Source organism: Oncorhynchus mykiss, chromosome 18 (assembly GCF_057628025.1).
Source record: "Oncorhynchus mykiss isolate SJ-2025 chromosome 18, ASM5762802v1, whole genome shotgun sequence".
In the NCBI taxonomy this organism is placed as follows: Eukaryota; Metazoa; Chordata; class Actinopteri; order Salmoniformes; family Salmonidae; genus Oncorhynchus; species Oncorhynchus mykiss.
In genome coordinates, this window is record NC_143039.1 from 9,910,392 (window position 1) to 9,933,068 (window position 22,677).

Below are 22,677 nucleotides of genomic sequence, written 5' to 3' on the forward strand. Positions count from 1 at the left end.
AGACTTTATTAACTCAATTATATATATATATATATATATTTTTTTTTACATTGTTTGCAAACTGATATGGGACACATTTTAATGCCAAAATAACATGCAAAACAGGCAACCCACCGCCCCAAAAAATAATACATAATAATATATATATATATATAATTTGTATTTATTTAGTTTCTAAAAGTGTGGGTCTCAGCCCCACCTGCTCTGAATGATGGATCACCATTGCTTGCAGGTACTACTGAACTTGAAGCATGAAGGAAGATGACAGCTACACTTGCTATACGTTTTGCATATTGGATATACCTTTTAGGAGGACGGTTTGCAGTCAGAGACTAAATACATGCCTAATCAAATACTATACTATACCCCTTCCTGTTCAATTATCTTCTGATTAAATCTCAACTCACGAATACTATACTATACCCCTTGCTTTTCCTCTTCAATTATCTTCTGATTAAATCTCAACTCACGTTGGTTGAGCACCATCCACTTCTTTAGCCATTGTCAATAGGTATTTTACAGACACTAGTAAACTGCAGTCTAATCATATTTAAGTTCATTTCATATTAAAGTTAACTGCCACGTAATTGTCCGCCGTGTAGGCAGCATACTCACCTAAAACCCTCACAAACTTCTACAGATGCACAATCGAGAGCATCCTGTCGGGCCTGGTACGGCAACTGCTCCGCCCACAACCGCAAGGCTCTCCAGAGGGTGGTGAGGTCTGCACAATGCATCACCCGCGGGGGCAAACTACCTGCCATCCAGGAAACCTACACCACCCGATGTCACAGGAAGGCCATAAAGATCGTCAAGGACAACAACCACCCGAGCCACTGCCTGTTCACCCCGCTATCATCCAGAAGGCGAGGTCAGTACAGGTGCATCAAAGCAGGGACCGAGAGACTGAAAAACAGCTTCTATCTCAAGGCCATCAGACTGTTAAACAGCCACCACTAACATTGAGTGGCTGCTGCCAACACACTGACTCAACTCCAGCCACTTTAATAATGGGAATTGATGTAAAAAATTATCACTAGCCACTTTAAACAATGCCTCTTAATATAATGTTTACATACCCTACATTACTAATCTCATATGTATATACTGTACTCTATATCATCTACTGCATCTTGCCATCTTTATGTAATACATGTATCACTAGCCACTTTAAACAACGCCACTTTATGTTTACATACCTTACATTACTCATCTCATATGTATATACTGTACTCTATACCATCTACTGACTCTTTATGTAAAAAATGTATCACTAGCCACTTAATATAATGTTTACATACCCTACATTACTCATCTCATATGTATATACTGTCCTCGATACCATCTACTGCATCTTGCCTATGCCGTTCTGTACCATCACTCATTCATATATCTTTATGTACATATTCTTATTAATTTACACTTGTGTGTATGAGGTAGTAGTTGTGGAATTGTTAGGTTAGATTACTCGTTGGTGATTACTGCATTGTCGGAACTAGAAGCACAAGCATTTTGCTACACTCGCATTAACATCTGCTAACCATGTGCATGTGACAAATACAATTTGATTTAATTTACTCTATTCCAATGAGGCCAGACACACATGTACAACATACATGTAAGGGGCACATGAACTCGCAAGCTCAACTAGGAGAGGAGAGGTAAACTACTGACGTTGAATTCTGAGTGTGTGAATAATGTGAAAAAAGTCAAATGTTATTTTAATACAATATGTAAAATAAGGCTAACGCATACAAAGCAGAAAGACAACAGTTTACAAATAATCTCAGGGACAACGAAAATATTTTCATCCCAAAATTGCATGTCTGTCCGACCGACCGCGCCTCAATGATCTATGTCGGGACCGGCTACAAGCAATACAGTCCTCTACAAGAAACCACTAAATAATTGTAAAATACCCAAAGAAAGATTAGATGATTCCGACAGACTACACACAGTACGATTTTGCCAAGTGTCTGTTTATTTTCGACACATGAAAGAGTTGGATTCAGGGAAATGTTTTAGTCTACAAGGTAAAACTGTCAACATTTTTGTCAAAATAGCCTTTGTAGATTAATAAACAACGTGCTTTTTTCCCCGCGTCGTTTTTTTATCATGTTGCTCATCTCTTGAATGAAATGAGTGACATGACGAACGGCCAATCATTTATCTCAAAATTAAAGGCGTTTCCGTTGTCGGCAAAAACAATTGGCTAGAATAAAACAACGTCACACTGACAACTTCCGGTGGCGCGGTTTTCGGATTGAACATTTTTTTTTTGCAGTCAGAAGTTTGAGCTGTAAAAATATCAACTCGCTTTAACGTTGTCTGATAGCTTAACTGACTTTGTCAACATCGTTTTGCAAATATTTCAACAGTAGTATTCAAGAAAACGTGTTGATAACAGTAGTTTATCTTTTCTATACGTCTTGGAAGGCAAACTACCTGAAAAGCCACAAATAGGATTAAGGCAATCCGACCGTGATAGTTAGCTAGCTCGTTAGCATCTTTGAAGGCGTCGCTTTTCTCTCTCTCTCTGTCCTCGTTATCACATTGTCTGTTTGTACCCGATATCAGGTTAAAGTAACTTTTCCACCAATAATCTCTTTTGTTAACAAACCGTATTGCACGTTTCGCCGTTTTTTGTTTGTTGCAAAGGTCGGGTACAGTAGTGACAGTGAGTAGCCCAGCTAAACTACTGTAGTTATCATGGAGAACCATTGGAGTAATCTTCAATCCAGTGGACGAGACAAACAGCGAAAGAAGGGATTCACCACAGGACAAGGTGGATCGTCTGGAGGCGAGGATGGAGACCGTAAACCAAAGTTTGTAAGTAGGCCTTTTCTAAAAATCGATCGCTGAAAGTGTCACTGACTCGACACAGTTTAACTCAAGTGAAACAACTCACCCTGGATTGTAAAATGAACTCTCAGGACGAGCTAAAGTGACGTTTTGACAATGCGTTTTTTTGCCCACCATCCACAATGCAATGATTCAGGCTTGGTAGTTAAATACTTGTTCCCGTAAACCTGCTAATAATTGACATTCCAGTACAATGCCATGTACTGATTTTGTTTTGAGAGTCAATCTGTCTTGTCTGCACTCACATTGTGCTAAATCCCAGTTTTTTTTCCTCCACTGATAATGTAAAACGTTGACATTAATCATTTTTTACAAGGATTTGCTCTGTGCCAAATGCTGCAAAGCCCACTCTCTCTCTCTTCAAATGAAAGGGACATTTTGTCTCTCCTTTTTCTAATGGTCGTCTGTAATATATCATACAGTCAAACATAGCTACAAGATTGTATACCTAAGATTTGTGGTATCCATTACTAGCTGTTACAGGTTACCTTTACAAAACGTCGTTTGGATTTCAGCAAACTAAGACAGGCATGCAACGCCAGAGAACAAACACATAAGGGTGTTAAACCATGTTAAGTGTCGATGCATAGCGAGTCAGAGGTTCATTTGAACAACTCTAGTCGGTGGAGGAGTTGAGGTACTTCACTAAGGGTGTGGTAGCTGACTAATGTTAAAATAACAATGTAGGATATTCAGTCGGTTCAGGACGAAGAAGTATTGTTGATATCCCAGATACAGGCCTTTACAGTCCAGCATTACGTTGTGGTGGTTGTATTTGCTTTGCCTCAGACAAGCTGGGCTGTATCAACAGGTCAAATTAGCCAGGGGATAAGTAAGCTAGTTGTAATCCCACTGCCTCTGTACTCTACTGACCGATGTCGTCTGTCTGCTCTGGTCCGTCTTTCTCGACACCACGTGGACAAATAAGGTTTGACCTCTCCTTGGGCTGACTGGTCAGAAGTAGTGTTCTGTATAGGGAATAGGGGGCCATTTGAGACTCCGTACTGTGAGTTTGCTCCTGCCACACCAGACATCAGTCTAGTCTTTCAGATGTTCCACTTCTAGAATTAGAACGAGTCTAATGATGATTCTAATTCAAGGGTTCCGACTTCCACACATTCCTTTTTCATTGCTTTATTTTTTTCAGCAACAATGTTTCAGTTTATTCTGCAGCCAGGTTAAATTATATATATATATTTTTAAACACTTTGATTCATTTGCGTTGTCACCTGTGCCAGTATTGAAGAGAAGCATTGATGCTTGTCTTAGGAACTTTTTTTATAAGAGCTTCTTTCATCTTAGAGAAATGGTTCTTTCCTCTTTAGGCAGCAGATCACGGCCGACAAATGTTAATGACATTTTATGAGTGACACAAAACTAATGGAGTATCGCCTCTCTGTCTCTCTCTCTCTCTTCTCTGACTTTTTAATTCTAATCCAATGCAAATACGCAGGCTTGAGCAACTGACTGCAGAAGTTGGAAATAAGGCCTTTGTTCCAAACGGCACCATATTCCCTATTTAGTGCACTACTTTAGACCAGAGCCCCATAGAACCCTATTCCCTACATAGTGCACTACTTTAGACCAGGGCCCTATAGAACTCTATTCCCTACATAGTGCACTACTTTAGACCAGAGCCCTATAGAACCCTATTCCCCATATAGTGCACTACTTTAGACCAGAGCCCTATAGAACCCTATTCCCTACATAGTGCACTACTTTGGACCAGATCCTTATGGAAATAGGGGTCCATGTATATTCTGAGCTCCCTCCGTCAGCCAGAGGTTATGCTACCTTTTCAAATGGAATTGCTGACAGTCTATTACACTGCTGCCCTAGATTAAAGTTTTAATCATTATGAGAGTCTTCTCCTGAGGTCCCTGGGTCCTCTTCCAATCTGTTAAGTACCTTGGTAATGTGACACTCAAACACACACACTCGTTTAGCTCAATCTGGGCGGTACATTTTTTTTTTTTTCTTCCAGAGACGTTTCAGAGATTTGGAATGGAGGGATTGACACAGGAAGTGTAGAACAGGAAATCAGATGAACAGATTGTGATAATGGACCCGTTTCGTTTGAAATGGATCTGCGTCCCAAATTGGACCCTATGTACTATGGTGTGAAGTGCACAGTATAGGAAATAAGTTTCTATTTGGGATGGAACCCCCCCCCCCCCCCCCCCCCCGAGTGTTCAGTTGGGGTGGGGTTTTCTTGAAGGCCAGGAATCCCTGTGACGTTGTTGGAGGGAGTTAAACATAACAGAATAATAATACCCAGGGAATGTCAACTGTGGCGTTGCCATGGTTATGTCATGCTAGAGGATTCTGGAGTGTGGACTTCCTTGTTTGTCACTAGGTTCTATTTCCTGGTTCTCTCTCTTTCCCTGAGAATGTTCCGGAGACAGTATAGCGAGTCAGAACACATTTGGACTGTAGCTGTGTACTGTGTGAACTGAATTATAATTATAGTTCTCTACCTCCAACTTGTTTGTTCTCAGCAAAGCTTTGACCTAGTTACTTCCTGCTGTAGACTAGTGTCTGGTTGTTTAAACAACACTTTGACCTCGTGACCTCCTGCCGTAGACTAGTGTCTGGTTGTTTAAACACGTTGACCTAGTGACCTCCTGCCGTAGACTAGTGTCTGGTTGTTTAAACAACACTTTGACCTAGTGACCTCCTGCCGTAGACTAGTGTCTGGTTGTTTAAACAGCACGTTGACCTAGTGACCTCCTGCAGTAGACTAGTGTCTGGTTGTTTAAACACGTTGACCTAGTGACCTCCTGCCGTAGACTAGTGTCTGGTTGTTTAAACAGCACTTTGACCTAGTGACCTCCTGCCGTAGACTAGTGTCTGGTTGTTTAAACAGCACGTTGACCTAGTGACCTCCTGCAGTAGACTAGTGTCTGGTTGTTTAAACACGTTGACCTAGTGACCTCCTGCCGTAGACTAGTGTCTGGTTGTTTAAACAGCACTTTGACCTAGTGACCTCCTGCCGTAGACTAGTGTCTGGTTGTTTAAACAACACTTTGACCTAGTGACCTCCTGCCGTAGACTAGTGTCTGGTTGTTTAAACACGTTGACCTAGTGACCTCCTGCCGTAGACTAGTGTCTGGTTGTTTAAACAGCACGTTGACCTAGTGACCTCCTGCCGTAGACTAGTGTCTGGTTGTTTAAACAACACTTTGACCTAGTGACCTCCTGCCGTAGACTAGTGTCTGGTTGTTTAAACAACACTTTGACCTAGTGACCTCCTGCCGTAGACTAGTGTCTGGTTGTTTAAACAACACTTTGACCTAGTGACCTCCTGCCGTAGACTAGTGTCTGGTTGTTTAAACAACACTTTGACCTAGTGACCTCCTGCCGTAGACTAGTGTCTGGTTGTTTAAACACGTTGACCTAGTGACCTCCTGCCGTAGACTAGTGTCTGGTTGTTTAAACAGCACGTTGACCTAGTGACCTCCTGCCGTAGACTAGTGTCTGGTTGTTTAAACAGCACTTTGACCTAGTGCCCTCCTGCAGTAGACTAGTGTCTGGTTGTTTAAACAGCACTTTGACCTAGTGACCTCCTGCCGTAGACTAGTGTCTGGTTGTTTAAACAACACTTTGACCTAGTGACCTCCTGCCGTAGACTAGTGTCTGGTTGTTTAAACACGTTGACCTAGTGACCTCCTGCCGTAGACTAGTGTCTGGTTGTTTAAACACGTTGACCTAGTGACCTCCTGCCGTAGACTAGTGTCTGGTTGTTTAAACAGCACTTTGACCTAGTGACCTCCTGCAGTAGACTAGTGTCTGGTTGTTTAAACAGCACTTTGACCTAGTTACCTCTTGCAGTAGACTAGTGTCTGGTTGTTTAAACAGCACTTTGACCTAGTGACCTCCTGCCGTAGACTAGTGTCTGGTTGTTTAAACAACACTTTGACCTAGTGACCTCCTGCCGTAGACTAGTGTCTGGTTGTTTAAACAGCACGTTGACCTAGTGACCTCCTGCCGTAGACTAGTGTCTGGTTGTTTAAACAGCACTTTGACCTAGTGACCTCCTGCAGTAGACTAGTGTCTGGTTGTTTAAACAGCACTTTGACCTAGTGACCTCCTGCCGTAGACTAGTGTCTGGTTGTTTAAACAACACTTTGACCTAGTGACCTCCTGCCGTAGACTAGTGTCTGGTTGTTTAAACACGTTGACCTAGTGACCTCCTGCCGTAGACTAGTGTCTGGTTGTTTAAACAACACTTTGACCTAGTGACCTCCTGCCGTAGACTAGTGTCTGGTTGTTTAAACAGCACTTTGACCTAGTGACCTCCTGCCGTAGACTAGTGTCTGGTCCAGAGGGAGTTCATCAAGCTGCCTCACACTACAGGACATGGGCTCCTGCCCTGTGGGCCGTTCTGGCTCAGACAAGAATACTTACTACCTAGCGACTGCCGTCCCACCTTGTGTGGATCTGTGTGTGTGTGGTTCTGTGTGTTTGTCTGTGTGTGTGGTTCTGTGTGTCTGTGTGTGTGGTTCTGTGTGTCTGTGTGTGTGTGTGGTCTTCTACGTCTGTCTGTGTGTGTGTGTGTGTGTGTGGTTTTCTGTGTGTGTGTGGTTTTCTACGTTTGTCTGTGTGTGTGTGTGGGTTTCTGTGTCGCCTCTGTGTGGTTTTGTTGTCTGTGTGTGTGTGTGTGGTTCTGTTGTCTGTGTGTGTGGTTCTCTGTGTCCCTCTAAGTGTCTTGCCGTCCCTCCCTGTAGTGTAGCTGCTGGCTGTGACTGACTGACCGTGGTGATGTCATTAGTTGGATTGGTTCTACATTTAGCCTGCTGAACTTGAGCCTCCAGGTCACAGTGTGGAGTCTCTCTGTCTGTTGGTAACAGTGTGGAGTCTCTGTTTGTTGGTAACAGTGTGGAGTCTGAGAGTCTCTGTCTGTTGGTAACAGTGTGGAGTCTGAGAGTCTCTGTCTGTTGGTAACAGTGTGGGGTCTCTCTGTCTGTTGGTAACAGTGTGGAGTCTCTGTCTGTTGGTAACAGTGTGGAGTCTGAGAGTCTCTGTCTGTTGGTAACAGTGTGGGGTCTCTCTGTCTCCAGGTAACAGTCTGGGGTCTGAGTCTCTGTCTGTTGCTAACAGTCTGGGGTCTGAGATCTCTCTGTCTGTTGGTAACAGTCTGGGGTCTGAGTCTCTGTCTGTTGGTAACAGTCTGGGGTCTGAGTCTCTGTCTGTTGGTAACAGTCTGGGGTCTGGGTCTCTCTGTCTGTTGGTAACAGTCTGGGGTCTGAGTCTCTCTGTCTGTTGGTAACAGTCTGGGGTCTGAGTCTCTGTCTGTTGCTAACAGTCTGGGGTCTGAGTCTCTGTCTGTTGGTAACAGTGTGGAGTCTCTGTCTGTTGGTAACAGTCTGGGGTCTGAGTCTCTGTCTGTTGCTAACAGTCTGGGGTCTGAGATCTCTCTGTCTGTTGGTAACAGTCTGGGGTCTGAGATCTCTCTGTCTGTTGGTAACAGTCTGGGGTCTGAGTCTCTGTCTGTTGGTAACAGTCTGGGGTCTGAGTCTCTCTGTCTGTTGGTAACAGTGTGGGGTCTGAGTCTCTCTGTCTGTTGGTAACAGTGTGGGGTCTGAGTCTCTCTGTCTGTTGGTAACAGTGTGGAGTCTGAGTCTCTGTCTGTTGGTAACAGTCTGGGGTCTGAGTCTCTCTGTCTGTTGGTAACAGTCTGGGGTCTGAGTCAGGAGCTTTCTGATGTAACTTTATCGATGTAGGGGTAACAGTCTGGGGTCTGAGTCTCTCTGTCTGTTGGTAACAGTGTGGGGTCTGAGTCTCTCTGTCTGTTGGTAACAGTGTGGGGTCTGAGTCTCTCTGTCTGTTGGTAACAGTGTGGAGTCTGAGTCTCTGTCTGTTGGTAACAGTGTGGGGTCTGAGTCTCTCTGTCTGTTGGTAACAGTGTGGGGTCTGAGTCTCTCTGTCTGTTGGTAACAGTGTGGGGTCTGAGTCTCTCTGTCTGTTGGTAACAGTCTGGGGTCTGAGTCTCTCTGTCTGTTGGTAACAGTGTGGGGTCTGAGTCTCTCTGTCTGTTGGTAACAGTGTGGGGTCTGAGTCTGGAACTTTCTGATGTAACTTCATCGATGTAGGGGCATCAGTCCGTTTTCAAACTTTGGTCGTCGTACTTTGATCTGGTTTTATCCAATTTCATGAACGACGTGACTTTGACTGTTCTGAACTTTAACAAAAATATATCCTGTCTAATTTCCCAGAGGCTGAGATCGATGCACAGCCTCTCTGTGGGATGTGAGAGAACCGCTTGGTCAATTATCGATGCACAGCCTCTCTGTGGGATGTGAGAGAACCGCTTGGTCAATTATCGATACACAGCCTCTCTGTGGGATGTGAGAGAACCGCATGGTCAATTAACCACCAGTTCACCCTGAAATCAGAACAAGATTAAATCAAGTTGAATGTGGGATAGTGAACAGCTATGATTTAACAGAGGATAGGTCTCAGATGGCGCCCTGTTCCCTCTATAGGGAACTACTATTATACCGCCTTATTCCCTCTATAGGGCACTACTATTATACTGCCCTGTTCCCTCTATAGGGCACTACTTTAGTGGCGCCCTATTCCCTCTATAGGGCACTACTATTATACTGCCCTGTTCCCTCTATAGGACACTACTATTAAACTGCCCTGTTCCCTCTATAGGGCACTACTATTATACCGCCTTATTCCCTCTATAGGGCACTACTATTATACTGCCCTGTTCCCTCTATAGGACACTACTATTATACTGCCCTGTTCCCTCTATAGGACACTACTATTAAACTGCCCTGTTCCCTCTATAGGGAACTACTATTATACCGCCTTATTCCCTCTATAGGGCACTACTATTATACTGCCCTGTTCCCTCTATAGGGCACTACTATTATACCGCCCTGTTCCCTCTATAGGACACTACTATTAAACTGCCCTGTTCCCTCTATAGGGAACTACTATTATACCCCCTTATTCCCTCTATAGGGCACTACTATTATACTGCCCTGTTCCCTCTATAGGGCACTACTTTAGTGGCGCCCTATTCCCTCTATAGGGCACTACTATTATACTGCCCTGTTCCCTCTATAGGACACTACTATTAAACTGCCCTGTTCCCTCTATAGGGCACTACTATTATACCGCCTTATTCCCTCTATAGGGCACTACTATTATACTGCCCTGTTCCCTCTATAGGACACTACTATTATACTGCCCTGTTCCCTCTATAGGGCACTACTATTATACTGCCCTGTTCCCTCTATAGGACACTACTATTATACTGCCCTGTTCCCTCTATAGGGCACTACTATTATACTGCCCTGTTCCCTCTATAGGACACTACTATTATACTGCCCTGTTCCCTCTATAGGGCACTACTATTATACCGCCCTGTTCCCTCTATAGGACACTACTATTATACTGCCCTGTTCCCTCTATAGGGCACTACTATTAAACTGCCCTGTTCCCTCTATAGGGCACTACTATTATACTGCCCTGTTCCCTCTATAGGGCACTACTATTAAACTGCCCTGTTCCCTCTATAGGACACTACTATTATACCGCCCTGTTCCCTCTATAGGGCACTACTATTATACTGCCCTGTTCCCTCTATAGGACACTACTATTATACTGCCCTGTTCCCTCTATAGGGCACTACTATTATACTGCCCTGTTCCCTCTATAGGGCACTACTATTAAACTGCCCTGTTCCCTCTATAGGGCACTACTATTATACTGCCCTGTTCCCTCTATAGGGCACTACTATTATACTGCCCTGTTCCCTCTATAGGGCACTACTATTATACTGCCCTGTTCCCTCTATAGGGCACTACTATTATACTGACCTGTTCCCTCTATAGGGCACTACTATTAAACTGCCCTGTTCCCTCTATAGGGCACTACTATTAAACTGCCCTGTTCCCTCTATAGGGCACTACTATTAAACTGCCCTGTTCCCTCTATAGGGCACTACTATTATACCGCCCTGTTCCCTCTATAGGGCACTACTATTATACCGCCCTGTTCCCTCTATAGGGCACTACTATTATACCGCCCTGTTCCCTCTATAGGGCACTACTATTATACTGCCCTGTTCCCTCTATAGGGCACTACTATTATACCGCCCTGTTCCCTCTATAGGGCACTACTATTATACTGCCCTGTTCCCTCTATAGGGCACTACTATTATACCGCCCTGTTCCCTCTATAGGACACTACTTTTATACCGCCCTGTTCCCTCTATAGGGCACTACTTTAGTGGCGCCCTGTTCCCTATATAGGGCACTACTTTAGTGGCGCCCTGTTCCCTCTATAGGGCACTACTTTAGTGGCGCCCTGTTCCCTATATAGGGCACTACTTTTGATCAGAGCACTATGGGTGTGTTAAAATCAGATCACGTCTTACCCCATGTGTCGCAATGGGGATCAAATCAATGACAACAATCAATGTACTGCAGATAGTACACATGGAAACAACATCGAAGAACCAGGAACACACAGAGAAACACACAGAGAAACACACAGAGAAACACACAGTTGACGAGTAGTCTGCAGGAGACTAGAACCAGGAACACACAGAAACACACACAGAAACACACAGAGAAACACACAGTTGACTAGTAGTCTGCAGGAAACTAGAACCAGGAACACACAGTTGACTAGTAGTCTGCAGGAGACTAGAACCAGGAACACACAGTTGACTAGTAGTCTGCAGGAGACTAGAACCAGGAACACACAGTTGACTAGTAGACTGCAGGAGACTAGAACCAGGAACACACAGTTGACTAGTAGACTGCAGGAGACTAGAACCAGGAACACACAGTTGACTAGTAGACTGCAGGAGACTAGAACCAGGAACACACAGTTGACTAGTAGACAGCAGGAAACTAGAACCAGGAACACACAGTTGACCAGTAGTCTGCAGGAGACTAGAACCAGGAACACACAGTTGACTAGTAGTCTGCAGGAGACTAGAACCAGGAACACACAGTTGACTAGTAGACTGCAGGAGACTAGAACCAGGAACACACAGTTGACCAGTAGTCTGCAGGAGACTAGAACCAGGAACACACAGTTGACCAGTAGTCTGCAGGAGACTAGAACCAGGAACACACAGTTGACTAGTAGTCTGCAGGAGACTAGAACCAGGAACACACAGTTGACCAGTAGTCTGCAGGAGACTAGAACCAGGAACACACAGTTGACTAGTAGTCTGCAGGAGACTAGAACCAGGAACACACAGTTGACCAGTAGTCTGCAGGAGACTAGAACCAGGAACACACAGTTGACTAGTAGACTGCAGGAGACTAGAACCAGGAACACACAGTTGACTAGTAGACTGCAGGAAACTAGAACCAGGAACACACAGTTGACCAGTAGTCTGCAGGAGACTAGAACCAGGAACACACAGTTGACTAGTAGTCTGCAGGAGACTAGAACCAGGAACACACAGTTGACCAGTAGTCTGCAGGAGACTAGAACCAGGAACACACAGTTGACCAGTAGTCTGCAGGAGACTAGAACCAGGAACACACAGTTGACTAGTAGTCTGCAGGAGACTAGAACCAGGAACACACAGTTGACCAGTAGTCTGCAGGAGACTAGAACCAGGAACACACAGTTGACTAGTAGACTGCAGGAGACTAGAACCAGGAACACACAGTTGACCAGTAGTCTGCAGGAGACTAGAACCAGGAACACACAGTTGACCAGTAGTCTGCAGGAGACTAGAACCAGGAACACACAGTTGACTAGTAGACTGCAGGAGAGAAATATGCAATTAAACTCAATGGTATCAAAAACAGAACAGTTTATTTTTATAAACACAAGTTAAAACCAGTTAAAAAAAAATAATTAAATATGTACATATTTACAGGAGCTCTCTGCTACTGGGACGCCGCCATGGCAACTGCAGATAAGACTGAGATTGGGTGATTTAACGTTGAGTCAGGTGATGACCAGTAACAACCACACTAACACGAGTGAAACTTAACGAGAGTAAATAAAACAGTCTTCAAAGCTGCCGCCAATGAGTCACATTCAGTCTGAAATGCCTCGGGCAGACGCTGAGTCTGAGATGCCTCGGGCAGACGCTGAGTCTGAGATGCCTCGGGCAGACGCTGAGTCTGAGATGCCTCGGGCAGACGCTGAGTCTGAGATGCCTCGGGCAGACGCTGAGTCTGAGATGCCTCGGGCAGACGCTGAGTCTGAGATGCCTCGGGCAGACGCTGAGTCTGAGATGCCTCGGGCAGACGCTGAGTCTGAGATGCCTCGGGCAGACGCTGAGTCTGAGATGCCTCGGGCAGACGCTGAGTCTGAGATGCCTCGGGCAGACGCTGAGTCTGAGATGCCTCGGGCAGACGCTGAGTCTGAGATGCCTCGGGCAGACGCTGGGTCTGAGATGCCTCGGGCAGACGCTGGGTCTGAGATGCCTCGGGCAGACGCTGGGTCTGAGATGCCTCGGGCAGACGCTGGGTCTGAGATGCCTCGGGCAGACGCTGGGTCTGAGATGCCTCGGGCAGACGCTGGGTCTGAGATGCCTCGGGCAGACGCTGGGTCTGAGATGCCTCGGGCAGACGCTGGGTCTGAGATGCCTCGGGCAGACGCTGGGTCTGAGATGCCTCGGGCAGACGCTCGGTCTGAAATGCCTCGGGCAGACGCTCAGGCCGCGTACCAAATGCCTCCCTTTTCCCCTTTATTTTTTATAGTGCACTACTTTCAACCGCAACCCCACACACCCTGGTCAAAAGTAGTGCACTGTAGGGTGCCATTTGGAACACGGAACACACACCATTTGAGGAGTCACATGACGCTCGTGAGGGAATGCAGGGGAGAAGCGGCGGAGGGCTCCTAGTTTATTTTTTTTTAAAATTTACCTTTATTTAACTAGGCAAGTCAAGAACAAATTCTTATTTTCAATGATGGCCTAGTGGGTTAACTGGTCTAGGAACAGTGGGTTAACTGGTCTAGGCACAGAGGGTTAACTGGTCTAGGAACAGAGGGTTAACTGGTCTAGGAACAGTGGGTTAACTGGTCTATGAACAGTGGGTTAACTGGTCTATGAACAGTGGGTTAACTGGTCTAGGAACAGTGGGTTAACTGGCCTAGGAACAGTGGGTTAACTGGCCTAGGAGCAGTGGGTTAACTGGTCTAGGTTAAGGGGCAGAACGACAGATTTGTACCTTGTCAGCTCGGGGGTTTGAACTTGCAACCTTTCGGTTACTAGTCCAACACTCTAACCACTAGGCTACGCTGCCGCCCCTCCACTCTAACCACTAGGCTACGCTGCCGCCCCTCCACTCTAACCACTAGGCTACCCTGCCACCTCTACACTCTAACCACTAGGCTACGCTGCCGCCCCTCCACTCTAACCACTAGGCTACCTGCCGCCCCTCCACTCTAACCACTAGGCTACCTGCCGCCCCTCCACTCTAACCACTAGGCTACGCTGCCGCCCCTCCACTCTAACGACTAGGCTACGCTGCCGCCCCTCCACTCTAACCACTAGGCTACGCTGCCGCCCCTCCACTCTAACCACTAGGCTACGCTGCCGCCCCTCCACTCTAACCACTAGGCTACGCTGCCGCCCCTCCACTCTAACCACTAGGCTACGCTGCCGCCCCTCCACTCTAACCACTAGGCTACGCTGCCGCCCCTCCACTCTAACCACTAGGCTACGCTGCCGCTCCTAGTGAGGGCGACTGGCCACTACTCTGAGCTGTGGGCTTCCTGGTGCCCGGAGCTGCTGAGGCGTCACGTGGCTGATGGACACACTGTGAAGGGGGAGACGTCCAGTAGATACGACTCTGGCTGGTTCCCAGAGTCGCCCTCGCTACATGACCACACTCTTCATCAATCATCTTCCTCGTGATGATGTGTGTTGTCGCTGGGTTTTGTTTTCATTTTTGAAGTTGTATCATCGTTGTCTTTTCAATATCAGTTAAAAAAAAAAAAAAATCAAATGGCCTCCCGGTTGTAATGTCAGTCTTCTACGTCTATAGAGGTGTCTCCCCGGTTGTAATGTCAGTCTTCTACGTCTATAGAGGTGTCCCCCCCGGTTGTAATGTCAGTCTTCTACATCTACAGAGGTGTCTCCCCGGTTGTAATGTCAGTCTTCTACGTCTATAGAGGTGTCTCCCCCGGTTGTAATGTCAGTCTTCTACGTCTATAGAGGTGTCTCCCCCGGTTGTAATGTCAGTCTTCTACGTCTATAGAGGTGTCTCCCCGGTTGTAATGTCAGTCTTCTACGTCTATAGAGGTGTCTCCCCCGTTGTAATGTCATTCTTCTACGTCTATAGAGGTGTCTCCCCGGTTGTAATGTCAGTCTTCTACGTCTATAGAGGTGTCTCCCCCGGTTGTAATGTCAGTCTTCTACGTCTATAGAGGTGTCTCCCCCGTTGTAATGTCATTCTTCTACGTCTATAGAGGTGTCTCCCCGGTTGTAATGTCAGTCTTCTACGTCTATAGAGGTGTCTCCCCGGTTGTAATGTCAGTCTTCTACGTCTATAGAGGTGTCTCCCCCGGTTGTAATGTCAGTCTTCTACGTCTATAGAGGTGTCTCCCCGGTTGTAATGTCAGTCTTCTACGTCTATAGAGGTGTCTCCCCGGTTGTAATGTCAGTCTTCTACGTCTATAGAGGTGTCTCCCCCGGTTGTAATGTCAGTCTTCTACGTCTATAGAGGTGTCTCCCCGGTTGTAATGTCAGTCTTCTACGTCTATAGAGGTGTCTCTCCGGTTGTAATGTCAGTCTTCTACGTCTATAGAGGTGTCTCTCCGGTTGTAATGTCAGTCTTCTACGTCTATAGAGGTGTCTCTCCGGTTGTAATGTCAGTCTTCTACGTCTATAGAGGTGTCTCCCCGGTTGTAATGTCAGTCTTCTACGTCTATAGAGGTGTCTCCCCGGTTGTAATGTCAGTCTTCTACGTTTTATAGAGGTGTCTCGTTCAGCTGCGTCGTGGGGGAAGCTGCTCGCCAGCTTGAGGGCCTCTACGATAGGTTAATCCTTATTCTAACGCTGTAAGTTCATTTCAGTTGACTTGGATGATCCTTAGCAATTACACCCCCCCCCGGCTACTGGCTGGTTTGGATCCAAATATTTACAAAGAGGAGATGATGAGTAGGACTTTAATTCGGGGGACCATATTTTGGTTTATTGCCTTCAGGTGAAGTGACATGATTCGACCACTAGGTGGTGCTGTAACACCACAAAATAACAAAGGTGACTAGTTTCTCTATCAGAAGTTGTGACATTTAAAAAGCTGCAGATTTCAGAACTGCATACTGTCTGGGGCTCGTTTTCAATATACAACCCCCCACCCCCCACCCACTCCACCACCATAACATTCAAACAAACATGTTTACGACAATTAGCACAAAGAAGGAAGACAGAATGTGTGTTTTTTTTTAAATGTCTAAACGATGTTCTTGTATCTGTCCGTAAGAGTTGCATTTCTGAAAGGAGAATTAGTAGAGGAAATATCACCTTAGCGAGCCCCCCCCCCCCTCCAACCCAACCCCCCCCCCCCCCCCTTTTACTGATGCGTCTTGAGCTGTGAAAATGCCCTGCAGTCTTTAATTACAGTAATGGCTGTTTGCCATAATTCTGTTTTCACACAAATAAATGCTGAAGGGTTGTGCCACTACTGACTGCTGTGGGGTGAAAACACTATAATTAAATAGAAACCGGGTACAGTGCATATTTCAGAGAGACATTTCGCTGCACCTGCGATTAACCTCTGCAAATCTGTGTACGTGACCAATAAACTTTGATTTGACACACACACACACACACACACACCTTTCCTTGATTAATGAAGCCGTCATGATATAAAACCTAACTCGAGCTGCCGTTCACTGCGTCAGAAATCCCCAGAATGCCGTTGACCAGATTAGGATGAAATGCAGAGAGCAGGTGTCCGCATTTGTCACTGACATTCTGATGCGCCCTTCAGAAGGCGATGTCCTGGGTGGAACGATCTCCGCTCCCATCTGGCTTGGCCCTGTGTGTGTGTGTGTGTGTGTGTGTGTGTGTGTGTGTGATCTATCCAGTGGAGAGAACCGAACACGGTGGGGTCAACCGTAACGACAGGCATTACCGCTAATTACTACCAGCTGATTGAGTCTTTAGTCCTCAGATGTGCTGAATAGCAGCTCTCAGGTGTGTGTGTGTGTGTACAGGAGAGAGACAGAAAGGAACAACTGAGCATTCAAGCAGAATAAATCGGGGTCAGTTAGTGGCAGGGCTCGTAACATCTATAGGGGAGGTCAGTTAGTGACAGGGCTGGTAATATCTATAGGGGAGGTCAGTTAGTGACAGGGCTGGTAACATCTATAGGGGAGGTCAGTTAGTGACAGGGCTGGTAACATCTATAGGGGAGGTCAGTTAGTGACAGGGCTGGTAACATCTATAGGGGAGGTCAGTTAGTGACAGGGCTGGTAACATCTATAGGGGAGGTCAGTTAGTGACAGGGCTGGTAACATCTATAGGGGAGGTCAGTTAGTGACAGGGCTGGTAACATCTATAGGGGAGGTCAGTTAGTGACAGGGCTGGTAACATCTATAGGGGAGGTCAGTTAGTGACAGGGCTGGTAACATCTATATGGGGGTGGGGTCAGTTAGTGACAGGGCTGGTAACATCTACAGGGGAGGTCAGTTAGTGGCAGGGCTGGTAACATCTATAGGGGAGGTCAGTTAGTGGCAGGGCTCGTAACATCTATAGGGGAGGTCAGTTAGTGACAGGGCTGGTAATATCTATAGGGGAGGTCAGTTAGTGACAGGGCTGGTAACATCTATAGGGGAGGTCAGTTAGTGACAGGGCTGGTAACATCTATAGGGGGGGTCAGTTAGTGACAGGGCTGGTAACATCTATAGGGGAGATCAGCTAGTGACAAGGCTGGTAACATCTATAGGGGGGTCAGTTAGTGACAGGGCTGGTAACATCTATAGGGTCAGTTAGTGACAGGGCTGGTAACATCTATAGGGTCAGTTAGTGACAGGGCTGGTAACATCTATAGGGTCAGTTAGTGACAGGGCTGGTAACATCTACAGGGGAGGTCAGTTAGTGACAGGGCTGGTAACATCTATAGGGGAGGTCAGTTAGTGACAGGGCTGGTAACATCTATAGGGAGGTCAGTTAGTGACAGGGCTGGTAACATCTATAGGGTCAGTTAGTGACAGGGCTGGTAACATCTATAGGGTCAGTTAGTGACAGGGCTGGTAACATCTATAGGGGAGGTCAGTTAGTGACAGGGCTGGTAACATCTATAGGGTCAGTTAGTGACAGGGCTGGTAACATCTATAGGGTCAGTTAGTGACAGGGCTGGTAACATCTATAGGGGAGGTCAGTTAGTGACAGGGCTGGTAACATCTATACGGGGGGTCAGTTAGTGACAGGGCTGGTAACATCTATAGGGGAGGTCAGTTAGTGACAGGGCTGGTAACATCTATAGGGGAGGTCAGTTAGTGACAGGGCTGGTAACATCTATAGGGGAGGTCAGTTAGTGACAGGGCTGGTAACATCTATGGAGGTCAGTTAGTGACAGGGCTGGTAACATCTATAGGGGAGGTCAGTTAGTGACAGGGCTGGTAACATCTATAGGGGAGGTCAGTTAGTGACAGGGCTGGTAACATCTATAGGGGAGGTCAGTTAGTGACAGGGCTGGTAACATCTATAGGGGAGGTCAGTTAGTGACAGGGCTGGTAACATCTATAGGGGAGGTCAGTTAGTGACAGGGCTGGTAACATCTATAGGGTCAGTTAGTGACAGGGCTGGTAACATCTATAGGGGGGGTCAGTTAGTGACAGGGCTGGTAACATCTATAGGGAGGTCAGTTAGTGACAGGGCTGGTAACATCTATAGGGTCAGTTAGTGACAGGGCTGGTAACATCTATAGGGGAGGTCAGTTAGTGACAGGGCTGGTAACATCTATAGGGAGGTCAGTTAGTGACAGGGCTGGTAACATCTACAGGGGGGTCAGTTAGTGACAGGGCTGGTAACATCTATAGGGGAGGTCAGTTAGTGACAGGGCTGGTAACATCTATAGGGGAGGTCCGTTAGTGACAGGGCTGGTAACATCTATAGGGGAGGTCAGTTAGTGACAGGGCTGGTAACATCTATAGGGGAGGTCAGTTAGTGACAGGGCTGGTAACGTCTACAGGGGAGGTCAGTTAGTGACAGGGCTGGTAACATCTATAGGGGAGGTCAGTTAGTGACAGGGCTGGTAACATCTATAGGGAGGTCAGTAAGTGACAGGGCTGGTAACATCTATAGGGGAGGTCAGTTAGTGACAGGGCTGGTAACATCTATAGGGGAGGTCAGTTCGTGACAGGGCTGGTAACATCTATAGGGGAGGTCAGTTAGTGACAGGGCTGGTAACATCTACAGGGGAGGTCAGTTAGTGGCAGGGCTGGTAACATCTATAGGGGAGGTCAGTTAGTGACAGGGCTGGTAACATCTATAGGGGGGGTCAGTTAGTGACAGGGCTGGTAACATCTATAGGGGGGTCAGTTAGTGACAGGGCTGGTAACATCTATAGGGGGGTCAGTTAGTGGCAGGGCTGGTAACATCTATAGGGAGGTCAGTTAGTGACAGGGCTGGTAACATCTATAGGGGGGTCAGTTAGTGACAGGGCTGGTAACATCTATAGGGGAGATCAGTTAGTGACAGGGCTGGTAACATCTATAGGGGAGGTCAGTTAGTGACAGGGCTGGTAACATCTATAGGGGAGGTCCGTTAGTGACAGGGCTGGTAACATCTATAGGGGAGGTCAGTTAGTGACAGGGCTGGTAACATCTATAGGGGAGGTCAGTTAGTGACAGGGCTGGTAACGTCTACAGGGGAGGTCAGTTAGTGACAGGGCTGGTAACATCTATAGGGGAGGTCAGTTAGTGGCAGGGCTGGTAACATCTATAGGGGAGGTCAGTTAGTGACAGGGCTGGTAACATCTATAGGGGGGGTCAGTTAGTGACAGGGCTGGTAACATCTATAGGGGGGTCAGTTAGTGACAGGGCTGGTAACATCTATAGGGGGGTCAGTTAGTGGCAGGGCTGGTAACATCTATAGGGAGGTCAGTTAGTGACAGGGCTGGTAACATCTATAGGGGGGTCAGTTAGTGACAGGGCTGGTAACATCTATAGGGGAGATCAGTTAGTGACAGGGCTGGTAACATCTATAGGGGAGGTCAGTTAGTGACAGGGCTGGTAACATCTATAGGGGAGATCAGTTAGTGGCAGGGCTGGTAACATCTATAGGGAGCTCAGTTAGTGACAGGGCTGTTAACATCTATAGGGGAGGTCAGTTAGTGACAGGGCTGGTAACATCTATAGGGGAGGTCAGTTAGTGACAGGGCTGGTAACATCTATATGGGGGGGTCAGTTAGTGACAGGGCTGGTAACATCTATATGGGGGTGGGGTCAGTTAGTGACAGGGCTGGTAACATCTATAGGGGGGGTCAGTTAGTGACAGGGCTGGTAACATCTATAGGGAGGTCAGTTAGTGACCGGGCTGGTAACATCTACAGGGGAGGTCAGTTAGTGACAGGGCTGGTAACATCTATAGGGGAGGTCAGTTAGTGACAGGGCTGGTAACATCTATAGGGGAGGACAGTTAGTGACAGGGCTGGTAACATCTATAGGGGAGGTCAGTTAGTGACAGGGCTGGTAACATCTATAGGGGAGGTCAGTTAGTGACAGGGCTGGTAACATCTATAGGGGAGGTCAGTTAGTGACAGGGCTGGTAACATCTATAGGGGGGGTCAGTTAGTGACAGGGCTGGTAACATCTATAGGGGAGGTCAGTTAGTGACAGGGCTGGTAACATCTATAGGGGAGATCAGTTAGTGACAGGGCTGGTAACATCTATACGGGGGGTCAGTTAGTGACAGGGCTGGTAACATCTATAGGGGAGGTCAGTTAGTGACAGGGCTGGTAACATCTATAGGGTCAGTTAGTGACAGGGCTGGTAACATCTATAGGGGAGGTCAGTTAGTGACAGGGCTGGTAACATCTATAGGGGGGGGGTCAGTTAGTGACAGGGCTGGTAACATCTATAGGGGAGGTCAGTTAGTGACAGGGCTGGTAACATCTATAGGGGAGGTCAGTTAGTGACAGGGCTGGTAACATCTATAGGGGGGTCAGTTAGTGACAGGGCTGGTAACATCTATAGGGGAGGTCAGTTAGTGACAGGGCTGGTAACATCTATAGGGGAGATCAGTTAGTGACAGGGCTGGTAACATCTATAGGGGAGGTCAGTTAGTGACAGGGCTGGTAACATCTATAGGTGAGGTCAGTTAGTGACAGGGCTGGTAACATCTATAGGGAGGTCAGTTAGTGGCAGGGCTGGTAACCTCTATAGGGTCAGTTAGTGACAGGGCTGGTAACATCTATAGGGGAGGTCAGTTAGTGACAGGGCTGGTAACATCTATAGGGGAGGTCAGTTAGTGACAGGGCTGGTAACATCTATAGGGGAGGTCAGTTAGTGACAGGGCTGGTAACATCTATAGGGGAGGTCAGTTAGTGACAGGGCTGGTAACATCTATAGGGGGGTCAGTTAGTGACAGGGCTGGTAACATCTACAGGGGAGGTCAGTTAGTGGCAGGGCTGGTAACATCTATAGGGTCAGTTAGTGACAGGGCTGGTAACATCTATAGGGGAGGTCAGTTAGTGACAGGGCTGGTAACATCTATAGGGGGGGTCAGTTAGTGACAGGGCTGGTAACATCTATAGGGGAGGTCAGTTAGTGACAGGGCTGGTAACATCTATAGGGGAGGTCAGTTAGTGACAGGGCTGGTAACATCTATAGGGGAGGTCAGTTAGTGACAGGGCTGGTAACATCTATAGGGGGGGTCAGTTAGTGACAGGGAGCGCTGATAAAAGTAGTGCCCTATAAAGGGAATAGGGTCTATAGTAGTGCCCTATAAAGGGAATAGGGTCTAAAGTAGTGCCCTATACAGGGAATAGGGTCTATAGTAGTGCCCTATAAAGGGAATAGGGTCTAAAGTAGTGCCCTATACAGGGAATAGGGTCTATAGTAGTGCCCTATAAAGGGAATAGGGTCTAAAGTAGTGCCCTATACAGGGAATAGTGTCTAAAGTAGTGCCCTATACAGGGAATAGGGTCTAAAGTAGTGCCCTATAAAGGGAATAGGGTCTGAAGTCGTGCCCTATATAGGGAATAGGGTCTAAAGTAGTGCCCTATATAGGGAAGTCGTCCCCTATAAAGGGAATAGGGTCTATAGTAGTGCTCTATAGAGGGAATAGGGTCTATAGTAGTGCCCTATAAAGGGAATAGGGTCTGAAGTCGTGCCCTATACAGGGAATAGGGTCTAAAGTAGTGCCCTATACAGGGAATAGGGTCTATAGTAGTGCCCTATAAAGGGAATAGGGTCTGAAGTTGTGCCCTATACAGGGAATAGGGTCTGTAGTCGTGCCCTATACAGGGAATAGGGTCTAAAGTAGTGCTCTATACAGGGAATAGGGTCTATAGTAGTGCCCTATAAAGGGAATAGGGTCTATAGTAGTGCCCTATACAGGGAATAGGGTCTATAGTAGTGCCCTATACAGGGAATAGGGTCTAAAGTAGTGCTCTATACAGGGAATAGGGTCTGAAGTCGTGCCCTATACAGGGAATAGGGTCTATAGTCGTGCCCTATACAGGGAATAGGGTCTAAAGTAGTGCTCTATACAGGGAATAGGGTCTATAGTAGTGCCCTATAAAGGGAATAGGGTCTATAGTAGTGCCCTATACAGGGAATAGGGTCTATAGTAGTGCCCTATACAGGGAATAGGGTCTATAGTAGTGCCCTATAAAGGGAATAGGGTCTATAGTAGTG

The 22,677-nt window shown here is 46.8% G+C and overlaps 1 protein-coding gene across 1 annotated transcript in view; it reads left to right on the forward strand.

Annotated features, from left to right (window-relative positions):
* Positions 1–2,235: 2,235 nt before the first annotated feature.
* The window catches only part of diaph3 (diaphanous related formin 3), a 711,417-nt gene continuing 690,975 nt past the window's right edge, over positions 2,236–22,677 (forward strand). Inside the window, exon 1 of the mRNA XM_090206735.1 lies at positions 2,236–2,829. Within this exon, the coding sequence (XP_090062861.1) occupies positions 2,710–2,829 (120 nt within the window). The 5' untranslated portion in view covers positions 2,236–2,709. The remainder of the gene's footprint in view (positions 2,830–22,677) is intronic.